General features: G+C 35.0%; 11 protein-coding genes across 15 annotated transcripts; 5 read left to right on the top strand and 6 right to left on the bottom strand.

Annotated features, from left to right (window-relative positions):
* The first annotated feature begins 421 nt into the window (after positions 1 to 421).
* LOC145735247 (peroxidase-like) lies at positions 422 to 2,829 on the top strand. Its single transcript, XM_081989079.1, has 10 exons — positions 422 to 532; positions 588 to 781; positions 831 to 995; positions 1,048 to 1,428; positions 1,480 to 1,825; positions 1,873 to 2,026; positions 2,074 to 2,247; positions 2,301 to 2,484; positions 2,532 to 2,649; positions 2,701 to 2,829. Exons 1-10 carry the CDS (start codon positions 462 to 464, stop codon positions 2,786 to 2,788), a joined length of 1,875 nt encoding a protein of 624 aa, XP_081845205.1. The 5' UTR covers positions 422 to 461; the 3' UTR covers positions 2,789 to 2,829.
* A 70-nt stretch (positions 2,830 to 2,899) lies between these two features.
* LOC145735260 (uncharacterized) lies at positions 2,900 to 3,703 on the bottom strand. 2 transcript variants are annotated; one of them, XM_081989100.1, is made up of 4 exons: positions 3,547 to 3,703; positions 3,352 to 3,487; positions 3,199 to 3,300; positions 2,900 to 3,133 (listed from the first exon to the last, which is right to left on the bottom strand). In XM_081989100.1, the coding sequence occupies exons 1-4, from the start codon at positions 3,556 to 3,558 to the stop codon at positions 2,994 to 2,996; spliced, it is 390 nt and encodes a 129-aa protein (XP_081845226.1). In that variant the 5' UTR covers positions 3,559 to 3,703; the 3' UTR covers positions 2,900 to 2,993. The 2 variants fall into 2 exon arrangements, with proteins under 2 accessions (XP_081845226.1, XP_081845225.1); XM_081989099.1 differs by having other exon boundaries at positions 3,190 to 3,300.
* Positions 3,704 to 4,122: 419 nt separating this feature from the next.
* LOC145735245 (beta-galactosidase-1-like protein 3) lies at positions 4,123 to 7,183 on the top strand. The gene is made up of 10 exons (XM_081989076.1): positions 4,123 to 4,280; positions 4,692 to 5,004; positions 5,057 to 5,276; positions 5,329 to 5,588; positions 5,642 to 5,917; positions 5,971 to 6,165; positions 6,217 to 6,386; positions 6,436 to 6,631; positions 6,686 to 6,829; positions 6,886 to 7,183. The coding sequence occupies exons 2-10, from the start codon at positions 4,740 to 4,742 to the stop codon at positions 7,128 to 7,130; spliced, it is 1,971 nt and encodes a 656-aa protein (XP_081845202.1). The 5' UTR covers positions 4,123 to 4,280; positions 4,692 to 4,739; the 3' UTR covers positions 7,131 to 7,183.
* A 79-nt stretch (positions 7,184 to 7,262) lies between these two features.
* LOC145735244 (beta-galactosidase-1-like protein 2) lies at positions 7,263 to 9,822 on the bottom strand. Its single transcript, XM_081989075.1, has 10 exons — positions 9,501 to 9,822; positions 9,091 to 9,446; positions 8,856 to 9,042; positions 8,598 to 8,796; positions 8,390 to 8,540; positions 8,228 to 8,333; positions 8,016 to 8,178; positions 7,830 to 7,960; positions 7,634 to 7,776; positions 7,263 to 7,571 (listed from the first exon to the last, which is right to left on the bottom strand). Exons 1-10 carry the CDS (start codon positions 9,790 to 9,792, stop codon positions 7,317 to 7,319), a joined length of 1,983 nt encoding a protein of 660 aa, XP_081845201.1. The 5' UTR covers positions 9,793 to 9,822; the 3' UTR covers positions 7,263 to 7,316.
* Positions 9,823 to 10,224: 402 nt separating this feature from the next.
* On the top strand, positions 10,225 to 12,925 carry LOC145735240 (beta-galactosidase-1-like protein 2). The gene is made up of 11 exons (XM_081989063.1): positions 10,225 to 10,573; positions 10,624 to 10,764; positions 10,817 to 11,040; positions 11,097 to 11,286; positions 11,343 to 11,547; positions 11,602 to 11,752; positions 11,802 to 11,907; positions 11,978 to 12,140; positions 12,192 to 12,322; positions 12,372 to 12,514; positions 12,573 to 12,925. Exons 1-11 carry the CDS (start codon positions 10,273 to 10,275, stop codon positions 12,828 to 12,830), a joined length of 2,013 nt encoding a protein of 670 aa, XP_081845189.1. The 5' UTR covers positions 10,225 to 10,272; the 3' UTR covers positions 12,831 to 12,925.
* On the bottom strand, positions 12,859 to 14,420 carry LOC145735254 (leucine-rich melanocyte differentiation-associated protein-like). 4 transcript variants are annotated; one of them, XM_081989089.1, is made up of 5 exons: positions 14,273 to 14,420; positions 13,700 to 13,831; positions 13,495 to 13,645; positions 13,183 to 13,443; positions 12,859 to 13,127 (listed from the first exon to the last, which is right to left on the bottom strand). In XM_081989089.1, exons 1-5 carry the CDS (start codon positions 14,292 to 14,294, stop codon positions 12,899 to 12,901), a joined length of 795 nt encoding a protein of 264 aa, XP_081845215.1. In that variant the 5' UTR covers positions 14,295 to 14,420; the 3' UTR covers positions 12,859 to 12,898. The 4 variants fall into 4 exon arrangements, with proteins under 4 accessions (XP_081845215.1, XP_081845216.1, XP_081845214.1 ...); XM_081989090.1 differs by having other exon boundaries at positions 13,700 to 13,908; positions 14,273 to 14,408; XM_081989088.1 differs by lacking the exon at positions 14,273 to 14,420 and adding an exon at positions 13,963 to 14,204 and having other exon boundaries at positions 13,700 to 13,908.
* A 32-nt stretch (positions 14,421 to 14,452) lies between these two features.
* On the bottom strand, positions 14,453 to 15,372 carry CCHa2 (neuropeptide CCHamide-2). Its single transcript, XM_081989102.1, has 4 exons — positions 15,212 to 15,372; positions 15,024 to 15,158; positions 14,859 to 14,968; positions 14,453 to 14,560 (listed from the first exon to the last, which is right to left on the bottom strand). The coding sequence occupies exons 1-4, from the start codon at positions 15,288 to 15,290 to the stop codon at positions 14,525 to 14,527; spliced, it is 360 nt and encodes a 119-aa protein (XP_081845228.1). The 5' UTR covers positions 15,291 to 15,372; the 3' UTR covers positions 14,453 to 14,524.
* Positions 15,373 to 15,677: 305 nt separating this feature from the next.
* On the bottom strand, positions 15,678 to 17,259 carry Stoml2 (stomatin like 2). Its single transcript, XM_081989086.1, has 7 exons — positions 17,082 to 17,259; positions 16,674 to 17,027; positions 16,435 to 16,620; positions 16,301 to 16,379; positions 16,132 to 16,250; positions 15,924 to 16,079; positions 15,678 to 15,873 (listed from the first exon to the last, which is right to left on the bottom strand). The coding sequence occupies exons 1-7, from the start codon at positions 17,115 to 17,117 to the stop codon at positions 15,694 to 15,696; spliced, it is 1,110 nt and encodes a 369-aa protein (XP_081845212.1). The 5' UTR covers positions 17,118 to 17,259; the 3' UTR covers positions 15,678 to 15,693.
* Positions 17,260 to 17,370: 111 nt separating this feature from the next.
* On the top strand, positions 17,371 to 19,294 carry LOC145735250 (coiled-coil domain-containing protein 112-like). Its single transcript, XM_081989084.1, has 8 exons — positions 17,371 to 17,556; positions 17,608 to 17,711; positions 17,787 to 18,022; positions 18,071 to 18,218; positions 18,273 to 18,493; positions 18,551 to 18,753; positions 18,808 to 19,047; positions 19,105 to 19,294. The coding sequence occupies exons 1-8, from the start codon at positions 17,408 to 17,410 to the stop codon at positions 19,136 to 19,138; spliced, it is 1,335 nt and encodes a 444-aa protein (XP_081845210.1). The 5' UTR covers positions 17,371 to 17,407; the 3' UTR covers positions 19,139 to 19,294.
* On the bottom strand, positions 19,135 to 20,721 carry LOC145735256 (maspardin-like). The gene is made up of 5 exons (XM_081989092.1): positions 20,500 to 20,721; positions 20,279 to 20,448; positions 19,922 to 20,225; positions 19,616 to 19,864; positions 19,135 to 19,559 (listed from the first exon to the last, which is right to left on the bottom strand). The coding sequence occupies exons 1-5, from the start codon at positions 20,596 to 20,598 to the stop codon at positions 19,506 to 19,508; spliced, it is 876 nt and encodes a 291-aa protein (XP_081845218.1). The 5' UTR covers positions 20,599 to 20,721; the 3' UTR covers positions 19,135 to 19,505.
* A 298-nt stretch (positions 20,722 to 21,019) lies between these two features.
* Positions 21,020 to 25,783, top strand: LOC145735248 (serine/threonine-protein kinase GD17699). The gene is made up of 12 exons (XM_081989081.1): positions 21,020 to 21,497; positions 21,558 to 21,723; positions 23,201 to 23,419; positions 23,478 to 23,586; positions 23,702 to 23,855; positions 23,914 to 24,157; positions 24,210 to 24,330; positions 24,392 to 24,537; positions 24,597 to 24,743; positions 24,796 to 24,904; positions 24,954 to 25,120; positions 25,174 to 25,783. The coding sequence occupies exons 1-11, from the start codon at positions 21,337 to 21,339 to the stop codon at positions 25,097 to 25,099; spliced, it is 1,722 nt and encodes a 573-aa protein (XP_081845207.1). The 5' UTR covers positions 21,020 to 21,336; the 3' UTR covers positions 25,100 to 25,120; positions 25,174 to 25,783.
* Positions 25,784 to 25,831: the final 48 nt, after the last annotated feature.

Here is a 25,831-nt window from a genome sequence, read left to right on the forward strand (position 1 = left end):
TATCATCTGCGGTCTAATCATCAATTCTTTTGAAACTATTTATTGTTTAAAGTTTTATTAGGTTAAAGCATATTTGGACATTAACCAGTCCGAAAATCATCCAATTACTTTTTTGAGTCGTAACATTACCATGGTTGAGTGAAATAATCTGGAATATTTTAGTTATGCGATTCTATTCGACATAATACTAAAATCGTTTCTGGAAATAGAAAAACATGTTAAAATTACCGTTACCAATTATTTTTTATAAATAAAACAGCACAAAACTGAATTTTTGTTTTAAAAACCCATTTGCTTAACATTCTTTACATTACTCTAATCCCTTAAATTCTTATCAACTGATCCCATAATTAAATATTTTTTTAACCATTTACGTATTGAAATTTAAAAAGTATTTAAAAATAAGTGAACTAGTGAAACTTTCAGTAATCGAGGTTCTAGACAGTCGATTGGTCGCAATAATGAGGTCTGGAAGAGTTCAACTGGTTTTATTAGTGGTGGTTGCTATTGCATTTACTGTAAACACACAAAGGTATTTATTGTCAAACAAAATATTTCTTCTTTATAAGATTTGTGATTGTTTGCAGTGGATGTCCATTCCGGAATGTCCCAAACGGAGCTAGTACTTCCAGCAATGTTAGTTGCGGTTCCACGGTGACTTTGTGTCCACCAAATGCGTTGTATCGTAGTTACGATGGTTCTTGCAACAATTTGTGGAAGCCTAATCAAGGAACTGCAGATACTCGATATGCTAGATTATTGCCTGCTAAATATGGAGATGGTAAATAAGAATTTCTCTTCTAAAACTATCTACAAAATATGATTAAAAGGTATCAGCACCCCACCTCTGTCCAAGAATGGAACGGCTCTCCCCAATGCGAGGAATGTTTCCCGGACAGTATTTCCGGACGTACAAATTGAGGATACGTTATGGACCTTAATGTCCATGCAGTATGGCCAGTTTGTTAGTCACGACTTGAGTTTGTTGATTGATCGTGAGTAAACTTCGTATGAGATAAACCAGTTGATAGCTGAATTGTGTTATAGCTGCTCTTGTGGATAATGTGCACTGTTGTTCCGATGATAGACAATTTCTGTCCGATCCTCCGGATAATTGTTATCCTATTGCGGTTCCAAGTGATGACCCTCCTTTTAATTTACAAAATATCACCTGTTTGCCGTTGGCACGCAGTGTTACTGATAGAGATCGTCAATGTCCTGGTACACTACCATTTTCACCAGCACAACAACTGTCTTCTGTCACCCATTATTTGGATCTTTCTCTTGTATATGGAAATAGTAAGGAAACAGACACAGAACTGCGTACATTCAGTGGAGGAAAACTGGAAACTGAATTGTTAGACCAGGGAGAGATGTTGCCTTTAGCAGATGACGACACTTGTACTAACGTTCCTTGTTATTTTGCTGGTATGTCCTGAATATTCGCATAGTCAAGTATTCAATAGGTTCCTACCTTAGGTGATTCAAGAGCCAATCAGAACCCTGAACTAACATTAATCCACACAATATTTGTTAGAGAACACAACCGATTGGCTACTGAACTAGCTGAACTGAATCCACACTGGTGTGATGAGAAGCTTTTTCAGGAAGCTAGAAAAATCAATATAGCTCAGCATCAGTACATTACTTTCTATGAATGGTTGTCAATTATGGTGGGCTCAAATCAACTCCTTAATTACAGCGTTACTTACAACACTACCGAATACGTGGATGATTACAATCCTTTTGCAGATGTTTCAGTGTACAATGAGTTTTCAACTGCAGCTTTTAGGTTTTTTCACAGTCTAATTGCTGGCAACTTAAAGTAAGTTTGGTGCTATTAATGTAATTTTTGCTTACCGAATTATACAGTTTGGTGACAGAAGACAGGAATATTAGCAGTACAACCAGAATAAGCAACTACTGGAATAGGGTTGTAGGTATTTTGAACAGTTCTTTTGTTGACTTGTCCAGAGGATTGTGCACTCAAGCTGAATTGGCTTCTGATATTTATTATGATAAAGAGGTACGATTTATATTCATATAGTCCTGTTAGTAATGATTAACGTTTAGATTACTTTAAACTGGTTGAGGCAACCAAACGCTACAATAGGACAGGATCTTCAAGCTATTGGCATCCAACGAAATCGAGACCATGGTTTGGCCTCTTACAACTCCTTCAGAGAACTCTGTGGTCTAGATAGAGCCACCAGCTTTGATGATTTTGCTGACGTCATCAACCAAACTGTGAGTGTTTATTCATAAAAACCACATTTTGTTTAGTAAAATGTGATGGGTAGAACGTAGACAAATTGGCCTCATTGTATGACGACCCAGAGGACGTAGATCTGGCTGTAGGAGTGGCGCTTGAAAGCACTCTAGACAACACTTTGGTAGGACCTACCATTCAGTGTATCCTAACCAAACAATTCCTGAGAACCAGAGTGGCTGACAGGTTTTTCTTTGAAAATTCTGGACCACTAGGTAAAAGGTTTTTAGTTTTAGTTTTGTAGACCAAACAGGAATTTCAGGTTTCACTCTGGATCAACTGAACTCGATTAGGAGCATAACAATAGCCAAACTGGTGTGCCAGAATGTTGAAGAGATTGACGAAATACAACCTCAAGGATTTAAACTTATCTCCTCAACGTAAGTTTGTTGCCACTACAGAAAAAACTATTTGCACGTTTTATTTTACAGAAATGCATTGACTTCTTGCTCAAATCTTACTTCGGTGGATTTGACTCTATGGGAAGAAGCACCTTGCAGTACCACAGTAAGCCAATAAGTACATGTTTATTTATTGTTAATTCTACTGTGTTATGCGTTTTTAAATGTGTTTTTATACCCACTTCTAGTTACATTATTATTTAGTTTACTAATATCAGAGAATACACACTTTTAGGGCATTTTTTTATTGAACAACTTGATATTACATTTATTTGACCATTTAATAAAGCATTGAAGATTATTAACTAAAGTAGGGTTTTCGTTTACCAATGAGAACCATGGGCAAGAGTGGGTCCCCAAAGACCAGGGGCTTGGATAGCTCCAGATGGTCCAGTAATAGTGACTGGGACAGTTCCAGGTCCAGCTACAGTCAAACCATGGGCAAGACCCAAACCAACTCCTCCTAATAATTTATACATGCTAAGCTAAGCTCTTTAGTGGGTTTTCTTACTGTATTACCAACTAAACCTTGTCCAAGTACTGGAGAAGGTCCAACGATAGGAGAGTGTCCAGATGGTCCTACAATGGAAGCTCTAACAGCGGAAGGTCCTATAATGGTGGCAGTTGGTCCTATAAAGAAAAGATGTAACTTTTGAACAAAAAAGAAAAGCTTCTACGTACCGACAATTGTAGCACGATGACCAACAGGTCCGGCAAGGACAGCACCATTTCCTAGACCTAATCCCCATCCACTGTTTCCAAGTACCAAACTGCTAGGGGCGGCATAGGCAACAGAAAGGGTGGCGAGGGCAATGATCTGTAATTGTTCTAATTAGTTGCTTTGTCCAGAAAGTGCAAACAAAACTTGATTCTTACCAAACCGTTCATTGTGAATAAAGTGTTTTGTCTGGTTGAGTACTTTGACTTAACTGTACCGGAGTTCTGGTAACACCCCGTATATATAATGCGGATTATAACCTTCGATTAAAAAGAAAAAAAGCAAATTTCGTATATCTTTGGGTATAGTAGGTGCAGTTCTGTCCTATTGATAAGTTTACTCTTCGAATTATTGCATCATACTCATAATGTTATAGGGATCGATAAGGAATTAATTTAGTTTTGTCAATGGTGATGCAAGAAAAATATATCAGATAATATTTTTTTTTTTAAACTGTAAGGTCACGTTTTTGTGTGTTTTTTTTAAACTAATTTAAAAAACTGCACAAAAAGACCAACACATTTCTTTTAAAAACCAATAAATGCCATGGTCACTTATTTCTTAAGTTTTCTTTTTCAAGGTTTATTTAAGAAAAAGTTTTTACAAAATTATCAAATTTTGGACTAAGGTGCTAATAATGCTTGTATCTATAAGTAATCGAAATATTTTACGTTTTTTTACGAAACTAAAAACTTCAAATTAACTTCTGTCCTCTCTCGGTTTGTGATAAGCCTGACGTCTGACTTATATAGGTTTTAATATTTTTTGACTTTGATGTCTTTATATTTTGTAGCGTTTTTCAGCTAAAATTGAAATTGTTGAGCAATCTTTAATTGGCATTTTTTTTCACCAAATGAATGAGCATCTCAAAATAAACTATTTCCCACTAAAAGTAAGTAAATAATTATTTTTTATAATAACCAAACAAACAACTAATTTTCTTTCTTAATCACTACAAGTTGTGTGTATTCTAATGTTTGGTCTCCTATCCAAATACTTATACAAATTGTAAACAATATTGAAGGCTTTGCGATATGCGCACAAAACTGCTTATAATTAACCGGTCGCAATGAATTTTAATGTGCCCCCAACAATATTCGAGTTTAAAAGCCTTTTTATTAGCTATGCGAATATTTAAAAGACTATTCACATCAGGAATGTCATACGGTACCCGGTTAGTACCAATTTGAGGATGAAACGCAACTGATATTAATATTCTTGTGTAACAGCTTTAAAACACCAAAATGTGTTGTTGCTTATAAATAAATTACACTATCAGTTGATAAATTACAAATTTATGTAGATTGTGTTAGTGTGCCAGTGAACCCCACATACAGAAAACCATTTCAATATGGAATTGACAGCGAATCCTTTAATGAACTCTTCTTTACCCACGTTATACGAATATTACACGGAGGGTGGTATAAAAAGTGGTTTAAGTGATGCCCAAAGCTATTTTACCCTGAATGGTAAAAATATCACCCTGTATTCGGGTGCAATGCACTACTTTAGAACGCACAAAAAACAATGGAGGGACCGATTGAGGAAAATGAGAGCTGCAGGTCTCAACGCTGTGGAAACTTACGTTTCATGGAATTTACACGAACCAACTCCGGGTAAGTTGAATCTCCTGAAAACTACAATTTAACCTAGGATAGATTCGTCTAGGTAACTTTGACTTTGGGCATGGAGGTAGTCCAATGGAAGACTTTCTGGATATTGAAACCTTCTTGAAAACTGCACAAGAAGAAGATTTGCTTGCTATTGTTAGGCCTGGACCGTATATCTGTGCCGAGTGGGAATTTGGAGGATTTCCTAGTTGGCTTTTAAGGGATGAAGATATCAAACTAAGAACATCAGATTCAAAATATTTACAACATGTTTCAAGGTACTGTCAGGGAACACCCTGTGTAGTATAGCCTAACCAGGTGAAATTTCAGATTTTTCAATGCTCTACTGCCCTTACTGGCAGCTTTACAATTTATCAACGGAGGTCCTATAGTAATGTTTCAAGTGGAAAACGAATATGGTAGTACTAAATCAAGCTCATTTAAGCCTGACAAAAATTACTTAAGACAATTAAAGCAAATATACCTGGAGAACAATATTACTGAGCTTCTCGCCACTGCTGATGGGGTAACATCTTTTGGTACAGCCGGTACCATTCCAACAGAATTTCTAGTCACTGCAAATTTTGGTGGTAAGTAAGGGTGTAGGTCTGCAACACTGTATAGCAAATTGGCATTTTTTTAGGAGACCCCACGCAATCTTTTAAGACTTTAGAGACGATCCAGCCTGGCAGACCCAAAATGGCTATGGAGTTTTATCCTGGATGGTTCGATCATTGGGGCGAGATGCACCATACAATTTCAGGACGTACACTAATAATGAACCTGGAGGCTATAGTAAGCTATCCAGGTTCTTTCAACATTTACATGTTTCATGGCGGAACTAGTTTTGGATTTTTGAACGGAGCTAACCTGGCCAACTCAGAAGGGTACAAAACTGATAACAGTGAATACCAACCAGGTTTAGTTGCGTTAAAAGATTGAAGTTTAGTTATTCTGGTCAGTTTACTTTAGATGTAACCAGTTACGATTACAATGCTCCATTAACTGAAACTGGAGATTACACGTATAAGTATGACCTGATTAAATCTTTGCTAGCTAAATATGGTGCCCCAAAAACTAAGTTACCAACCCAACCTCCAAACTCAATAAGGGTGGTTTACCCTGATATTGATATGATTGAATTTATTCCATTGAAGGAGCTTCTAGGTTATATACAGTTGATAAGTTTTTGGGCGTTTTAAACAAAATTGTTTTTAGATAATCAGGATGTAAAGCTCTTGTACACTTCTCCTATTGCTATGGAACTTTTAGATATTAATAATAAGGCTGGACAGAGTTATGGTTATATAGTATACAGGAAAGAACATTTAAACTTACCAGAAGGTGCTCTTCTTACGATTGAAGGGCATGTTTGTGACTCGGTTCTGGTATGTAGTGTTTTATAAGTTGGGCATGAAATACATTAGCAGTTTAAAGGTTTTAATTAATGGGAAACTAGTGTCTCCAGCTTTAACATCAGCAGAAGGTTTGGATCGTTTTGGATTCTGGAGGTTGGAAAACTCCAGCTTAGTCCTCACTAAAACCACCCTTCAAGATGCAACTTTAGACTTGGTGGTGGAAAATTGGGGTAGGGTGAACTACGGTCACCTCCCACAGTTTCACCAACTCAAAGGTTAATGATTTTATTATTTGATTGTCTTGGTGGTTTATTTTTAGATTTTTTCAGGACTTTGGCAAGGTGGCATCTCAATCAATAACGCTACAATCCAAAATTGGCAACACATTCCTTTGGAATTCAAACCTTCTTGGACTTTACAACTCACTGGATGGCAGAAAACTAAAAGCTTCCTAAACCCTGGTTTATATAGAGGTATTTTCAGCTCAAATGTAGTTACATCGAGTATAACATGTTTGATTTAATGTCAGGTTTCATACATTTTGCTTCAACTCCAATCCACGACACTTATGTAGACATGAGACTGTGGATTAAGGGAATTGTCATTGTTAATGGATTCGTATTAGGACGTTACAGTAGGATTGGTCCGCAACAGTGTCTGTATCTTCCAGCACCAATTTTAAGAAACGGACAAAATGAGTTTGTAGTTTTTGAACACTACGAGGCGTCCGATAGGATAGTTTTTTCGACAGATCAAATCTGGATTACCCAATAAGTCAGAATGTAATAAGTACATGTAGTATAAGCTTGTTTAAACATACCTGAAAACTGAGTTTTGGTTGTCCTAAAGAAGATAAAGCTCAACAATTTGGGTGACAGTATAAGGATGTAAAAAAAACTGGTAGAGTGAAAACAAGATTGAATTTACTTATACAGCAAACCTATTAGACAACAATGATCATCAGTTAATATAAGTACCAACTCCCCAAATTGGATTTTTTGAAAACTTTACATATTCAGGAGCAGTAAAGTGCTCAAAAATGATAATTTCATTCTCGCCTTCCTGCAATAATCCAGCAGGAACGTACAAAGCTTGTTGAGGACCGATGGCAAAAACTCTTCCCAAAACAAAGCCGTTTATTATTACTATACCTTTCCTCCAATCTTGAACGTTTACGTAGGTGTCTCGTAATGGGACTGTGGCAGTGAATTTTACCTAAAATTTTTCTCAAATCATATACTTTTTTAATTAATTTTCACAAATCAAAAAGAACTCACTCGGTATAATGCTGGTGTGGCTGAAGTTTCCTGAACCTCATGCCAGCCAATTAAAGCTTTGTTCCAGGACTTTTTGAACTCCAAAGGAATAATTTGCCAGTTTTTAATAACTTCATTATCCACTAGCACCTCTTCCGTTAATCCTGCATTAACAATATCAGTAAGTGAATATTTATTAGTTTATTGACTGAACAACCTTTGAATTGTTGGAACTTATCCAACGTGCCATAATTGACTCTACCGTTATTCTCCACTACCAAGTCTAGCGTAGCCCCATTAAGCGCAGACTCTGTTAACGTAATGGTAGAGTTTGCCAGTCGCCAGTACCTGAAGCAATACGTAGTCAAAAATGTCTAAAAAAACTCAGAATGAACTGCATTACCCAAATTTATTTACATCGTCTGCACTAGAAAGTACTGGGGTAAGCAACTTTCCATTTAAAAGTACTAAAATGTGATCCCTGACGTAACCTTTAATAAGTAATTCAGCGTTGGGGTGTAAATCCAGGTCAGTTTTTCGGTAGACGATGTAACCAAAACTTTGGCCTAAAAACATTATTTGATAAAAAGTTTACAGATTCATAGGCAATTTTACCAGAGTTTTCGTTGATGGAAAGTTTCTCCATTGGAATTACATTCTCGCTGAATATTTTTTCAGAAAAATTATCTAAAACTTCTGTTAAAAGAATTTGCTCGTTAATCTGCAAAATTGGTTTGTTTCAAGTCTGTTTATATAAAGTTCTATAGTAAAACAAACCTTGATATCCTCAAAAAGTACTCTTTCTGGTGTTTCTGGGATTTCAGGTAGCTTGGTCTTTACTGGATTGTATTTTGCGATAAGTTCAGCGGTGACAGTAAACTTTTCAGTAATTTCCCCAGCTTCACTTAAAGGAGAATCATAGTCGTAACTGGAAATTTTATTGGTTATACAACAACCTTGTTGCTATATGCAACTCAAAGCAAACCTGGTGGTATCAGGTTCCAGACCGGAATTATCCATACCATCCGTTTCAGTGTTAGCACCATTAGTAAAACCAAAATTAGTACTACCCACAAACATATACAAGTTTACTGAAGCTGGATGAGTGATGATTTCTTCGTAAATTCCGCTGTAAGTTTCTACAGACACTGTATGGTGAGTTTCACCAAAATGGTCAAACCACCCTAAATTAAGTTCCATAAAATGAGTTTTATCAGTTTTAGAAGTGTTTTTTGCAATTTACCTGACCAGTATTCCATCGTCATGGTGGGTCTATTAGGTTGGAGGGAATCTAAAGTCTCCAAATTCCATTGTGGGTTAGTATTGAAATTGGCAGTCATCAACAACTGATTTGGTACGGTTCCTATATAACCCACACCAGGAGAATCTGACGTATACAACAATTCCTTGATCCCATTATCTCTGTACAGCTAAAAACTCTATCATAATTTCAATGTAATGTCACTTTGTAGTAGTACCTTGACTAAAGCTTCCAAGTAAGCAGTGTCGTTAGTTCCAGTATAACCATACTCATTTTCAACTTGTAATGCTATGATAGGGCCACCATTAGTGAACTGGAGTGGTTCCAAAATTGGAACAAGCTTATTCCAGTACCTTTCCACGTATTTCAAATACACTGAGTCACTGGTACGCAATTTAATGCCCTCTTCGCGTAACAACCAACTAGGAAAACCTCCAAACTCCCATTCAGCACAAATGTATGGACCAGCCCGAATCAAAACAAACAAATCCTGTTCTTGAGCCAAATGAATAAACTTGGAAACGTTTAGAAATTGTTCAAAATCTGAACCACCATCACCAAAGTCGTATTGTCCTATACAAAAATCACTATTTAGTTTTTAAATTAAGTGTTGTCAAAATCTCTTACCAGAATGATATTCATGCAAATTCCAAGGTACATAAGTCTCAACCGTGTTCAAACCGGCAGCCCTCATCTTCCTTAACCGGTCCTCCCATTGTGACTCGTGTACTCGAAAATAATGGAAAGCTCCACTGAAAATTGTTATATTTTTTCCATTGAGGAGGAAATTCCTTTGATCGGCATTAAGACCACTCAAAACACCTCCTTCTGTGTAGTATTCATAGTTGGTGGGTAACTCTTCTGATGAAGCCAAACCCAACAATACGAAGGCACATAGTGCCAGATAGTTTAATGACATTTTGTTGCTAACAACCTACCAAAAATGTTGTTGCCAGGTAGTTATAAGATTTCTTATCATGCAATAATAAAGTGAGAGGCTCTTTAAGCCATAAGATAATATTTAATAATACTTATACATGAGTACTTCAGTTTCAATCAGTTGTTGTATAATTGCGATTACTAAGTTTAATTAATTACAAAACAAAATACTTAATAAAAAATCATGCAAAGCATAACAATTATTTAAAAAGAAATAACTTTAGAGTGCCATTTATATTTCTAGAGGTTGCGCACACTACTAACATTTAGACAAAGGTTTTATTAATGTAATGTGTGTTCTCTTCGTTTGTAGATCGGACACAGAAAAGATTACAATTATATCAATTGCTACACTTAAATATTTTGATAAAATAAAGCGAAATTCCTACTTCAAACACACAATTTAAGTATCTTCAAGTAAAAGCTTTGAATTCAGTCATAAACATCTTCTGCTAGAACAATGACGGCATTTACGTCATTACTTCCTCTATTTGGTTTTCTGGTGTTTTTCCACGTAATTAGAAGCGAAGAACTTCCAACTAACTATGAATACTACACTTCCGAAGGAATACACAGCGGCTTAAGCATAGACCAATCATACTTCCAGCTGAATGGGAAAAACATCACCATACTTAGTGGGGCGTTCCATTATTTCCGTCTTCATCCCGATTATTGGAGGGACCGGTTGAGGAAAATGAGAGCTTCTGGATTGAACACTATAGAAACTTACGTACCGTGGAACTTACATGAACCATATTCTGGTAAACGATTTAATTACAGTTGAAATATTAGGTTGAGAGTTAAATTTTAGGTGTGTTTGATTTTGGTGATGGAGGTTCAGACTTTGAGGAGTTTCTCCAACTTGAAAAGTTTATCAAAATGGCTCAGGAGGAAGATTTGTTTATGTGGCTACGACCTGGACCGTACATTTGCTCAGAATTCGAATATGGAGGTTTGTTTTTAAAGTTTTGGTTGTAAAAAGCTCAACACCCGTTTAATTTAAGGCTTGCCCTCCTGGTTGTTAAGTAGAGAAGACTTAGATCCTCTGAAAATCCGCACTAATGATAGTGGGTTTTTGAGATACGCTTCCAGATATTTTAAAGCTGTTTTTTCAATTGTGGCTCCTTTGCAATTTACTAACGGAGGACCGATCATTGCACTTCAAGTGGAGAACGAATATGGAAATACTTGGAATATTGATCCTGATTACTTACGATCATTGACTCAGGTGTGAAATATTGTCGTTTTGTCATTTATTACAGTATCAAGTAATTTGAACTAAAGATATACAGAGATAATGGAATCACAGCTCCCCTGTCCACCTCTGATCCCTTATTGAACGTAGGAACTCAAGGTGCCCTTCCAGGTGAATTACTTATTACCGCAAATTTCAACTTAAATGCCACAGAAAATTTGGATTTACTAAACACATATCAAACCGATAAACCCACAATGACTATGGAATTTTGGTCAGGTTGGTACTATAGTACCTTAAAAAGTAACGCCATACAATATGAGAATTTTGATTAGGATGGTTCGATCACTACACAGAAAATCACACTGACAACTTAGTACCGGTGGAAAAGTACGAATCAGTGTTGGAGGAAATCTTGCAGTACCCATCTTCAGTCAACATTTACATGTTTGTGGGTAGTACCAATTGGGGATTTACTAACGGGGCAGGGGATTCCAGTTACGGTTTGAATAATTCGGGTCTACAACCCAGCGTTACAAGGTTTTTGACAACAAATCCAACCAGTTACACAATCACCAAATAGGAAATTTCCAGTTATGACTATGATAGCGCCATAACCGAACAAGGACAAATCACCGACAAATTCAATGCTACAGTTCGTTTAATCGAAAAATACAATCCTGTTAAAACGCGTTTGCCTAGCGTAACTGAAACACCTCAACCAATCAAATTGGAAGATGTTAAGGTAAGATTAATTCACTTCAAGTGATTGGGCAAAATTGTGAAACTTGCAGATTGAAGAGCAAATTCTACTCGCTGAACTGATTGAGAATTTTCCAGACAAGATTCACAGTGAAAATGTCGTATCCATGGAAAAGCTCCCTATTAACAACAACTCAGGTATCCTATAGTGTTTTAGAAAAATCTGGAAAATGACATTTTGATAACAAAAAACAAATTTAAATTTTAGGTCAAAGCTTTGGTTATATCGTATACAGGAAGACCAATATAAACCTAAAAGCTCATGCCATTCTTAAAATAACTGGTTACGTCAGAGACCACGTTCTGGTTTTGGTTAATGGCAAACTGGTTAACCAATTACTGACTCGTCTAGATGACCTTGATGGATTTGGGTAACAATTCTTACAACCTTTAAACCAAAATACTGAATTAACAATAAATAGATATTGGAGACTGGAGAACTCCATGATTACACTTACCGAAGAAGATCTGGAGGACGCCACTCTAGACCTTATCGTAGATAACAACTCACGCAACAACTTTGGATTAATTAACCAGTTCCAGCAGTACAAAGGTTGTGTTATACAATTTTTTTAGAAGTGAAAAAAACTGAGAATTTTTAGGTTTAATTGACGACGTCCTTGTTGATGATGAGGTGATTACTAATTGGCAAATCATTCCTTTGGAATTTAAAAGAGCGTGGAACAAACAACTATCCGGCTGGCATCCAGTTCATGTAAGAGATGCTACTCCAGCCTTATACAGGGTAAATTTTACCAACCAAAAAATACATAGAATCATAAATCACAAACAGATGGTTGCAGGTCACATTTAGTGTCTCAGCCCCTCTAAGAGACACATTTGTTGACATTCAAGACTGGAGGAAAGGAATCGTAATAGTAAACGGATTTGTTTTGGGGAGAATCTTTGCTGTAGGGCCTCAACAAGCTCTGTATTTACCAGCAGGATTGCTTCAAGAAGGTGAAAATGAAATTGTCATATTTGAACACTTCAGTGCTCCAGAGTACTTGAAGTTTTCTGATGTACCTATTTACGGTTATGGCACCTACATTGAGCAATAAATTGTGTTTAAATAATAAAACACATAGGAAAGTTTAAAAAGGTTTGTCTAATTCAGTGGTTGTTAATGTTATAAAATACAATTTCCTCCCGGTAGTGAAGTATTCTTATTCGTAAAATAACTATTCATTCTGTTAGTAATTCGTCTAAGGTACTGAGGCAATTTAGCTCTTGTACTTTTTAAAATATGCTCCACAAAGGGAGTTGGGTACATATTTTTCGCTTGGATCCGTTCATCTTCTGTCACTTTTTTATCATCTAAATGGATCAAACTTGGGATGGCTGATATTACATATAATCTAAATAAAGGCAAAACTTACTACAAAGAATACACACACATTTTTATTTTATTACCTGTACTGTAGGTATTGATACATATTTCTCCTGGTCATAAATGAAGGAACTACAGAGTTTCCCATCAAAGATAAGTATTTGAGTTTAGGGCAATTGTACCTCAAAGTGGCCACCCAATAAAGGTCATCAATTTTACAATAATTAAGGTAGAGCAGCTCTAACTTGGATAACCAGGGTATGTTAGTGTCCACAGAGTTAATCGGGTTTCGGTCTGCTATTAGTGACGTCAGTTCGGTGAAATGCTCCAAAAAACCCAAATCTCTAGGAAAAACATTATTTCAGGATTTACCTCCATCTTGCATGATTTACTACTTAATGTTGTTATCACTAATATCCAGGATTTTCACTACTGATCCAAACTCTTCACAAATCAAGCTGGGGATGAAAGAAAGCTTTTCATGAGCTAGAGAGAGTCGGCCTACGTTTGAGTCATCTTGTGCCGCATCAGCTTCAACGGAGTACCCTATAAGACTGACATTTTCAGATCAACTCTTGAGTTACATAAAGTTTTACTGACCCAATAAAATGTTTCCCAAATTTGTCATGTCACTAGTTCGCATCTCAGAGTACAACAAATCGTTTAATAAACTGGGAAGAGTTTTTTGAGTTACTAGTTCCGCTACACCCGGTACTACAACTGGATCTTCATCTGGAGGAGGATCACGCCACAATTCAAAAATGTTATTACTCAAAACTACATTTTTAGGGTGTTGACTTGAATATTTCCTAGTAGTGGAAAAGCGTTGTTATAACCTACTATCAATGTTATTGTAAAATTACGTTTTTGCAGACAAACTAAACGACATTTTGTACTATTAAAACCTAGTCACTACCAACACAAAACACTAACAACAACTATTTAAAACTTGTCATGTCAGGTCAATAAAACTTTTCGTGGTCAAATCGACTAAAATTAACCTTTAGCGTGTAGCATGTTTATCTCAACATACTTCTGATAGGAATATGCTTTGAATGGTCTGGGCGTATCTTGAAAATAAACACTCTCAACCCTAGCTAAATCTGTATACACTGATAACAAGAAATACAACATATCAAAGACCCAATAGGAAAAAAACAAATTGATTCTTACCTTCAGAAAAATGCGTATACATCTTGTAAGTGCTGCTGGTGGATTGCACTTACAAATTAAACAATGAAGCATTGTTTAATTATTTTATCTCGTTTAGATAAAAGCAGTTACCACATGGCAAAGTGATGAGTTTTGTTTAAAGTAGGTGAAAAACAATACCAAACAAAATAAGAAAAACAGTTTAAATTGCCCAAAATTTCTTTATTTGCCTCATATAAAGCAATTACACTGATGTTCATCTTCTTATTTCACTTATTCCGTTTCTTCGTTCTTCAAGTAATCGATAATCTGAAATTGTTTAATTAAAAGTAGTGTATATTATCGTTTTAAGGTCACTAACCACTAAGATTTTATTTGCAATATGGGGTCAACACGTGTTGATTATACACCCTCTTATGTAACAACAGTAGTGGTTGTGAAAAAATAAAACATGTCAAAACCTCTGATAAAAATGAATATTTCGAAATACAAATAAATGGGTTTCTTTACCTTTTTAGGCTGAATGACTTTATATGATTATACATTTTTATTGTATATTATTAATTTCGTTAAATTCATACTGAAATACTGAATGATGTTAACTTACCCATTCTTTGACGTACTTATTAATTTTACTGTACTGCTCAGGGGAATCATTCAACAATCTTAAAGCTCTGCTTGGAATGAAAGGTTGATCGGCTTGATAATTGACCGACCCTGAATCACTCATACCAATTACATTTCAGTGCAACATCATCTTAACACAAACTACCTTTAAAACCGTACGCTGGACTATCGGGAAATAGCTCATTGTTGGACTGTTCTACTCCATCTAACTTAGCTTCTTCCAAATTGGACCGTTTACCCAGACCGCCGTAACATGAATGGCCGTAAAACGCACAACCCACTGGAAAGTTTTTACCATTTGATGACCAAAAAATAAATAAATACAAAACTTACTTCTGCCTAAAACTCCTTGGCTGATCGCTAATGCAATTAGTAAGACTACCACAAAAGTACGATTACTGAAATGGGCCATTTTGATAGGTTTAACGTTGCTGCTGCCTGGAAGTGTCTTTCCAAATCTCTGGACAGGCTTTTATATTCAGTTTCCCCAAACAAAACCATTAATATGTATATAACATATACACTTCAAATTAGTTTACCTTTGGGTTTTTGGGGGATATATTAATAATTTTGCCCTTAAATGTTTATTCTTCATTAAGTCTGAAGGGTCTTCCTGAATATATTAACTACTTTACATGAAGAGCTAGTCAAATAGCTATAAAGAGTATTTTTCAAAGTGGAAATACTATAGAATGTTATTGTGAAGTGTTGATTGTCAGTGATGGTGTATATTAGGATTTATGCCACTAAATAACCTACTGAAGTGTAAAACATATAGGAGGACACAAAATAAAACAAATCACATTAATCTTAATTTATTTTGGAGTAACATTCTTATGTTCCAATTCTAATTTTTCTTTGTGCTTCCTCAACTCCTCCTCATCACTAAAATATTCGGCTAAATTATCTTGAGGTTTCAATGGAAGTATTTTCTTAAAACCAGTCTTTTTGTGCAAAGATTGCTGCTTAGTTACAGTTGAATACACTGACATTGCCTGAAACAAATCCAAATTAAGCTTCTTTTACAACTTGTTTCAGCATTTACCTGTGTTACAATACTGGAAATGTCATTAGCATTGGCAGGCAGTATCAGAGTGTTATTAGTCCGGGCTAAATTATCAAATGCACTAACATATTGTTCGGCTATAGTGAGAGCGGCAGCATTTGAACCTTTTTCTGACAGTAAAGCCCCAGCTACAAGCTATTGAACAATTTTAAATTAACTGCCTGGATTTTCCTAACAATTAACCAACCTCAAGACCTTTTGCCCTGGCTTCAGCTACAGCTTTAATAGCCGAAGCTTCACCAATTGCCTTGTTTATTTGCTCTTGCCTGTCAGCCTCAGAAGCTAATATTCTTGCTTGTCTCTTACCTACATCATGTTTATTAATAAAAATATTATGCAGTTAACTGATTAGGTACCTTCAGCCACATTAATTTCAGCGGCTCTAACACCCTCAGATTCTAAAACTGCAGCTCTCTTTTTTCGTTCTGCTTCAACCTATTTGAAAACAATTAGTAAAGGTAGCATTCCATTAAAAAACTAGTATACACACTTGCATTTGCATGGCTTCTTGGACCCTTGGTGGCAGTTTAATGTCACGAATTTCATACCTGAGACATGTCATGCCCCAAGCCTCACTAGCTTTATTTATTGACTCTACCATATTTACATTGAGACTTTCTCGTTCTCTGAATACTTTATCTAAAGAAATTTTACCCAACTCTGACCTCATAGTAGTCTAAAATATAGTAATAACCACTAAAATTGAAATGAGTTACTTGAATAACAAACCTGTGCCAGTTGAGTAATAGCAAACTCAGGGTCTTCAACCCCATAACTAGCCAAATAAGGATCAACTATTCTTAAATACAAAACACCATCAATGCTTAAAGTAACATTATCTGAAGTGATAGCACTCTGTTTAGGTATGTCCACTGCAATTTCCTTAAGGCTTTGAACATACTTCACTCTATCTGCTATGGGAATTAGAATGTTTAAACCAGGCTCTAATATCCTATGGAATTTGCCCATCCTCTCTACAATCCAAGCCTCTTGCTGAGGAACGAACATTACCACGGTGTTTATAGGGGTGTACGACTTTTGCCTTATTGAAATCTGTCTCCAGTTATTAAGCACCTGCTTATTCTACAATGCTTTTTTTTAGTGGTAATCTTAAAAAAGTCAAAGTAGCATTTTTACCTGTAGGGCAGTTTTTAATAAATTCCTAGACCACATTCTGATTAGTTTATAATTTCAGCCAGCTTGTGGGGTACAGAAAACTTGCTTTTTCAGAAAATTATAAACTTTTTTATTTAGTTTTGTTAAAAACAATTATAACACATAACCTTACAAAAAATGTAACTATAACCCCACTTTAATTGAATTTTGGCAGAAGACAGTTTTCAGTTGACATTTCCATAATACGCTAGCGCCCCCACTGTCAGTCACCTTTTAAATTTTCAAATTCAAATATTCAAAAGTTTGATCAATAAATTTGCAGAAACATAACAAAAAAGCCGGCCGAAATGTTGATATTTAGCGGTCATTGTGAAGGAATTAGGCTGGAAAATGTGGAGACGACTTTGGATAAAAGTATTAAAACTCTCGTGCATAAATACGACAAATGTTGCGATTCAAAATTGGTCGAATTTTACAGTTCTACTAATGAATTGAGGTGATGATTAGATTTGGGGTCCCAAAAAGTTTTATAAACTTATATTTTTAGATGTAAAGAGCAGCAGATATTTTGCAAAGATGTTCAAAACATCACCAAAGCCTTAAAAGTCAAAGTGGAGTTGCTAAAAAATAGAAAAATGGGAGAAATTAAAGGTAAAAATTATAAATAGTACACTTTACTTAATATTAATTTAATGGTGTTACCATTTGCTTCAAAAACGATTTCAGACTTTGAAGCATTCAAAAAAGAAATGATAGACATCCAAGAAAACATTTTAAATCTAAAAAAAAACTCAAAATCTGAACTCCAAAAATTAAACTCCCTTGAAAACGAATTGCAAGATGAGTTGGAATTGTACTACAATATTAAAACTATTGAATGGAGTGGCACCTATAGCAATATTGCTGACTTTCACTTTATTCCACCAAAAATTAAAACCAAACCACTGTCAGGAGAATGCAAAGTAAGTTTGTTTAATTGTTTAGTCTTAAATCAGATTTTTTTTCTGTAGGAAGTCAGACAATTTTTCGACTTTGTCCACGAAAGTGGCGGTCACGAAAACGGCTGGAGGCAAGACGACCATTTGTTCTTTTTAAAAATGAGGAAAAAGTGTAAAAATGCTGATGAATTGGCTAACCAAATACATGAAGTACTACCCGGTACCTAACTATGTTAATCAACCCAGAAAATTTGACTTATACAACTTATTGCAGATTTAAGTGTGGATGTTATAAAAGAACACAATGAGTGGTACAAGCAATACCTTAAGTTGCAAAATAAAAAAAAAGATGCAATTTTAAAGTGGAAGCAAAACAGGAGTTTATCCCCTAACTCAGACAAAACTCTCTTGTCAAACAAATCATCTGAAACTCTAACGGCAACAACGAACAAAAAAAACAACACTGACCTAAAAGAGCAATTAATACATTGGAAAGTATGTTGTATTGTTTTAAACTCTCCTTGTAGATCCTCAGACAATAACAATTTTCAGGTTGAAAAAGAGGAAAAACTGCTGTTGGAACTTGAAATCGAAAAACAACGCGCCATGGAAAAAATTGAAAAAGAAAGACTTAGAAGGAGAAAGCAAAACGAAATGAAAAAACTCGTAAATGAATGGAAAGAAAGCAAAAAATTGTTTGAACAGTGTCAAAAGCAACAAGAACAATTTAACGAAGAGTTAGAAAAGAAACGACGGTACCAATTTAAATGCCCCACCCTGCAAAAAATACTTTTACGACTTTCTTGTAGGGCTGTAAACGCCAACAGAATGATCAAACAATTCCAATCAATGGACGAAATGCACGTTTTAAGGATGCGACAAGTCCGCAGCAAATCGGAAGAGAAACTTCTTGTTAAAAGAGTACAGTCGGGTCCGCCAATTTCCAGGGACCCAAAAAGGCTTTTAAAGCCCACTGTACAGTGGACTCAAAGAGTCAGAGCATTGAAAGAACCTTTAGCTGGTTGGCCTGTGATTTCTGTGCCAAAATTGTAAGTTTTTTTACTACTGAAGTAAATAGGTATATTATTCTTTGAGGATTGTTTCAGAGGTGTTCCAGACTGGAGAAAAAATGTGACTTAAATTTTGAATTACAATTTATTGCACTTTTAAAAATATTTACATTTTTTTAATATGTATAGCTATGCATACTTTTTAAACCTATGATATCACAAAATGTTTGTATTTTTACTATTAATTTATAAGTTCAATTTAAATAAATGCACAGATTAAAAATTATTATTACAACAAAGTGTTTTTTGTAATAATCATTATAGACTACCAGTAAGTTTCTTTTGAAGCTACCTATTGTCTTTGAAAGTTTAAATCAATATCCAATAATCAACAGTTTTTGGTACTAAATAACAGAGACTATTTTAGACTCTTAAGGCAAGACTGCAGAAACTAACTGAATTATTAAAACATCAAAATCATAAGCATAAAATCATCATTAAGACTTACAGCTTGCAGATGAAGGACTATCTTCAAACTGTCTTAAATGAATCTAAAAACCCAACCCAACCAATTAACATCACCATTAAAGTTCACTCTATGACTTACCATTAAATGTAAGTTTACTTCAGCACTTCTGCTCAAATAAGGAAAATAACCACCAGTTTTCAAATGGCCTAACTTTGCATGAGGATAACATTTGTACAATTCCTCACGCACTGAGGCACTTAAAGGTGATCTATCAAAAACATCTACAATAGTGATGGGAATGTCTCTCAATTTGTGGGCTTCCACATAACCTTTAGTACAATTTAAAGTCAGTCTACTGGCTAGTTCACTCTGAGTAAGGCTCTCCAGCTGCAATATGTTCTTTAACTAAAATATTTATTCATAAAAATAATAACAAAAACACACCTTTTCCACCATAAAATCCACTGCCCTCACCATATCTGGATCTTTAGCAGGTTCAGGCTCAAAATTAGACATGAGCATTCTTTTCAATACTAAAGCTGGTAGCATCCAGTATAATGCTGTACTGTCATGACCTTTAAAAATACTGGTGTCTGAAAAGCTGTTGCATAGTACTAAAGAGACTACACGAGGGCTAGTGGCGGTATATTCAGCAAATTTTTGCGCTAAATATCCCCCTAAAGAAGCTCCAAAAATATGAACTTTGACTAAATTTAAATAGTCTAGCAGCTTTCTAAAACCATCACACCTAAATTAACAGTACTTTAGTGTTGATCATTTTAAGGATCAGAGTGAGTTCACCATTCTTTAACAGACCAGTAGGGCGGCGCTTCAGCTAAAATTACCCTGATTCCTCTTGCTGATAAAGCTAAGGCTTGTCGGAAAAATATGTCTGCAGTTCCAGACACAGGTGGAAGACATATTAAAGGATACCGGACTGTTTTAGGCCCACAATCGTAAATGCGCCAACCCTTTATTAACAGTTGTAATTGCAACATCAGCAGTACAAAGAAATAGTTTACCTTGGAATCATCTGCATCAACAACAATTCTTCTCAGGGAAATGCTGCTGCGAAAACTGAGATATTCGGGAGACTGTGACCATTCACTTATGTTGCTCATTTTTATGCTGCTTTAAAACACAAAAAAACAGTCTTGAATTAAAGCAAAGAAAATAATTGGGAAATTTAAATAAAAATAAATAACAAAACAACACAAACTTAACCTCAATATGTCAGCACAAGACGTTTTTTGGCACTGTTGCCGGATTTAACTAGAATTCTGGTTGGCAAGGTCTCTGGGCAAAGTCTTTGAATCAGAATGGAAAGTTGAATTAAATATTATGCATTGTAGTAAAATAGTTCAAAAACAAGAAAACACCGTAATTTTGTAGTGTTGTGGATAAGACCTGTGTTATTTTAGAAAATATTTTTTATTATTTAACTCAGTTTTTATGGACAGATAGTGGCAATGCTGCATCAAAAAAAGTCAATCTCTTTGAAACATCTGAGTCATCTGACACTGACAATTGACATAAATAATTTCCCACTTCCCACTTTACTTCCCACTTCCCACCTCTCAAAAAGAGGTTATTAACTTTTTCATGAAATAAACAGTTACACCTAAACAATTTCGCGTTTTTTTGAGGCTTTAAACAATGTATTTTTCTTCATCGGTCCGTGTCGCGTAATTGTAACAACCTACGAGTCAGTTTCAGTGCCTTTTAATTGTTTTGCCTAGTGACAGCTGTGCTAGGCGGTACCATACCCCATCAAAACGACCCGCTTCTCATATCCTTTTAAAAATTCAATATTATGACTATACGTAAATAAGACGAGGGCCGCAACTCCACGAAAAACCATGTCCAAGAATAATCTGATCAATTCCCGAAGTATTTCACCAGCCAGTTTCAACTCACTCAGATCTGATTCTGAGAAGTCATTTGAGAATGGATTGGATGATCCTAAAGCTAAATTCAGGCCTTCATCGACTTCAAGAACTACGAAAGCTAAAAGAGTCAGGTTTGTGCACTTTTATTATGTATTAGTCCTGCCTCCACATTGATTCTGGTAATTTTCTAGATTTTACCATAATGGTAACAAATTTTTTAATGGAGTTGTGATACCTGTAGCTCCAGAGAGATACAGATCATTTGATAGCCTTACAAATGAACTGACTAATTTAATTGGCAAAAGTGTCACCCTTCCAAATGGGGTAAGAAATATTTACTCTATGGATGGTAAAAAGGTGAGTGACTTTTAACTTTGGTTTGTTGTTTCTTTAAATAACTAATCAAGCTCCACATTTCACACTTTATTGCATTCCAAGATCTACTACATTACTCTTTCAATCATTGATTGTTAATGAGGGGATCTGGAAATAGCATTATTTATTTCTTTTGCCTTGGGGCTTACAAAAAACTAAAGAGATTCAAATCACACAGTAATGATAACCCAGTTTTAAAGTTGGAATAAACATCTGTAATGTGTTTTATTTTTATTAGACCTGTCTAAAAATAGTGCATTTAGGTGATAGGGAGTACCTGGTATCTCTGACTAATTTCTTCTCATTTGTTGTTTTTTTACTGAATTCCTGATGCTTGAATACAATGAAGTAGCTGATAGAAATAATTGAAATTTACACATTTACTTGCAAATTAATTAGTGGATTAATGTGTTTGAGCAAAAACTGTTTTGATATTGATACTGATTTTATTGCATTTTGACACTTTTTTTGTATATCATATCATCATTTGTATCAATTATAATAATCTTCTTAGAGTGTTGTATTAATAAAATATAATTTTTGTTTATGGTACAATCTTTCCAAGTATTTACAAATATTGACATCATAACTGATAATAGTAATTAATTTAAGTTGTATTGGAAGCCAAGTAGGTGGTGACAGATATTACATTTTAATAAGATAACTAAAACTAATTCCTTATTTTTCAATTTGTAACTAAATGTTAATATTGGAGAAATTAAAATTTACTTGAGAGAGAAAGAGATTTTAATGAGTTGTAGTATAAATATTTGTTTAGATGTCTTATGACCATCACTATTAGCTTGACCAATTACTATTGTTTCTTATTAATAGTGACACATAAAAGAAATACGTAAGCACTGCTGTTATTAAAAAATCCAAATTCCTTCTCATAGTGCTGAATTAGTCAACTGTGTTTTGTGTAAACTGTTATACTGAGTATATCAGTAACAGTAATATTACTCCATTATTTTTATTCTTATTATCCGCGTCGTTATTTTATACTTAAACTAGTACATTTGTTATTCAAGTTGGTTGAACTTTACAAGGAATATCAGAGTAAATGTTCCTTATCACACAAAATACCTTTCTAATTTGTTATTCTTCCCTGGTGGCAAACAGTAGACTGCGCTTCATTATCATGCAAGTGAGTTAAACAAATCCACGAATTTTGAATATTCATGGAGTAAATTGATTTTAAAACGCGCGACTGCATCGGTTACGCTTTTACAGAAGGAAATGCAAGGGAAATCATCAAGCTGTAACAAAACGGTTTTTGCTGTGACAAAAGACGTTCTGCACGCTTCAATGAAAGACAGTAAAAAAAATAATGAGAAATGTATAGTGAAATTTCTGTGGTTTGATTTATTATCATTTTCAGTTTATGACCTAGATAGTAGTAGGTAGTTCTTCATATTTCTACTAGTGTGATTCAGTGTAAAACCGACTTCATTTTAAGGTTTTAAGCATCGAAGAACTGGAAGACGGCAGGGAGTACGTAGTGAGTGGGAAAGGTGAACCTTTTAAAAAGGTAGAATACACTCAAACTGATACCCTCAAATCCAGAAAAGTCCATAGAAATAAAAGTTTACTAAATAGTACTCCTAAAATTACACCGCCTGATTGTGTTCGGCCTAGAATAGTAGTCATAATCAAACACGGAATTAAGCCTAGAAAAGTAACTGAAATTGTCTATTTTATGTCTGCCACACTAATATATTGATGCACAATTTTAGATTCAGCGAATTCTTTTAAATAAACGTAACTCATCTAGCATGGAGTCTGTTTTAAGTGCATTTTCGGAATTGGCCCAATTAGCTGTAAGGAAAGTCTACACCGTATCAGGTTAGTCTTATTTTGTAACGAAAATAGTGTGTGTTTAATACAAATAAAACCAAAGAACAGTTTTTACTAACTTGTTATAACTGTGTACTTATATCTGCTATTAACTCTCAACTAGGTCAGCAAGTAACAACTTTACCTCAGTTTTTCGACACCGACGAGGTATTTTTTATTTACGGTAATGAGAGACACACCCAAGAAGACTTCGAATTGGATTTCGAAGAGAGTAAAGCCATACAGCAATACAAAAAAACTTCCTGTCATTCGAACGGGTAAAACTCAAATAGTTTGCTATTTGACCAGTCAGAATGATGTGCGATTTTTTTTAAGAACGGGACCCAAACCGAAAATGCCGAAGAAGGAGAAAAACGGGACGTACGACTCGGATGAGAGTTTGTTAAGAAAATTAAGCTTAGACAATAATATTGTGTTACCGCCTGGACTTAAGGGCAAATATACGGTGGGAAGGATGATAGGTGATGGTAATTTCGCTGTAGTTCGTCTGTGCAAACATGTGATCACTGAAACTGAATATGCCTTAAAAATTATTGATAAATCAAAATGCAAAGGAAAGGTAGGTTTCAGGTTATCATGTCTTGTTTTGGTCTAATAGTGACGGATTGCAGGAGGACATGATAGAGAATGAAGTTAAAATTCTAAGGATGATTAGCCATCCAAACATTATTTACCTGGTTGAAGACCATGACACCAAACATATGTTGTATCTAGTCTGTGAATATGTAGCGGGTATTTACTTACAAATTTAAGACTAAAAAAAAAATTAAAATCACCAAACTAAACCTTTCAGGAGGTGACTTATTCGATGTGATAACTGTTGCTCAGAAATTCTCAGAGGAACAAGCTGCGTTAATGATCAAACATCTTGTGTCCGGTTTAGCGTACTTGCACAAATTAAATATAGTTCATAGGGATGTTAAGCCTGAAAATCTTTTGGTTTGTTTATTTCTGTTGTGCTGGATCGAGGTCAGAATATGAGGATTAACAAATTTCAGGTCGAGATGGACAATGGCAAAGTAAAATGTCTGAAATTGGGTGATTTTGGTTTGGCCTGCGAAGTAACTGGTCCACTTTACACTGTTTGTGGAACTCCTACTTATGTAGCACCAGAAATTTTAACCGAAAGTGGATACGGTCTAAAGGTGCGTTTTTGCCACTTTGATTTATGATTGTTTGAGTTTTCGATAATTTCAGATTGATGTCTGGGCTGCCGGCGTAATTTTGTATATTTTACTTTGCGGATATCCACCGTTTGCCAGCTTGGACAATGACCAGGAAAAGCTATTTGATTGTATACTTTCCGGTAAGTTTTAATTTCATTAATGTAACTTATTTAAAAAAAAAATGTACAGGCCGTTACGATTTTCCCGACGAATACTGGCAAGACGTGTCCTCCTTGGCCAAAGATCTGATCTATGATATGTTGCAATTATCGCCAGATTTACGATTTTCAGCCGAGGACGTTTTAGATCATCCCTGGGTTCAATTAGCCAACTAGACAGTCTGGGATTGTTTGGAGGTCAGTAAAACTTTATAAAAAAACTGAACAACTAAAACAATTTTGTATTTTAGTATTACAAGAGGATGAACGTAGAAAATTGCCAAGTAACTGCTCACCTAGGGAAGGTAAAATCCGCCCAAAGCTTCGGTAGTTATCAACTACGTAATCAGTAAATTAGGCTGCATTTTACGCATTTATTCCAGATTTTTAACGACTGAATGTGTTCACACTTCTGACTATTTGTTGTAATGCCGCTTATTTTCTTTAAAACGCCCAACAAAAGCTTTGTTATTGTTTATTGTAAAATTTACAGTATAAGTGGGTTTTTTCGTCATCTATTTTCTTACAGCTGCAGGTTTTTTTTTACGTTTCTTCATTCTATTTGAGGGTTTTAGACTCGACGATTATGGTATATTAACTTAAAAATTAGGCAGTTGAAAAGTAAAAGTTTTTAAAACTTATTATTATTGTTTTTGGCTTAAAATTGCACCGAAATTGTTTTTTATTAATGTTTTTTGTACTCGGCTTTGAGCCACCAAGTGTGAATGTTGTGTGTATGCGTGCTTATGGTATTTATTAAACAGTGAAGCCACAACTTGTACAAAACCTTTTTTTATATTTTTAGTTGATATTTTTTATATTGTTGCAGTATAGTATTGTAAATACATTCATTGAAGTAAGGTCACATGGTATTATTTTTATATATTGTAGTTTAATATCACCCACAAA

The sequence above is a fragment of the Ips typographus genome, linkage group LG11 (assembly GCF_016097725.1).
Source record: "Ips typographus isolate SLU linkage group LG11, UJ_Ityp_2.0, whole genome shotgun sequence".
Lineage (NCBI taxonomy): Eukaryota > Metazoa > Arthropoda > Insecta > Coleoptera > Curculionidae > Ips > Ips typographus.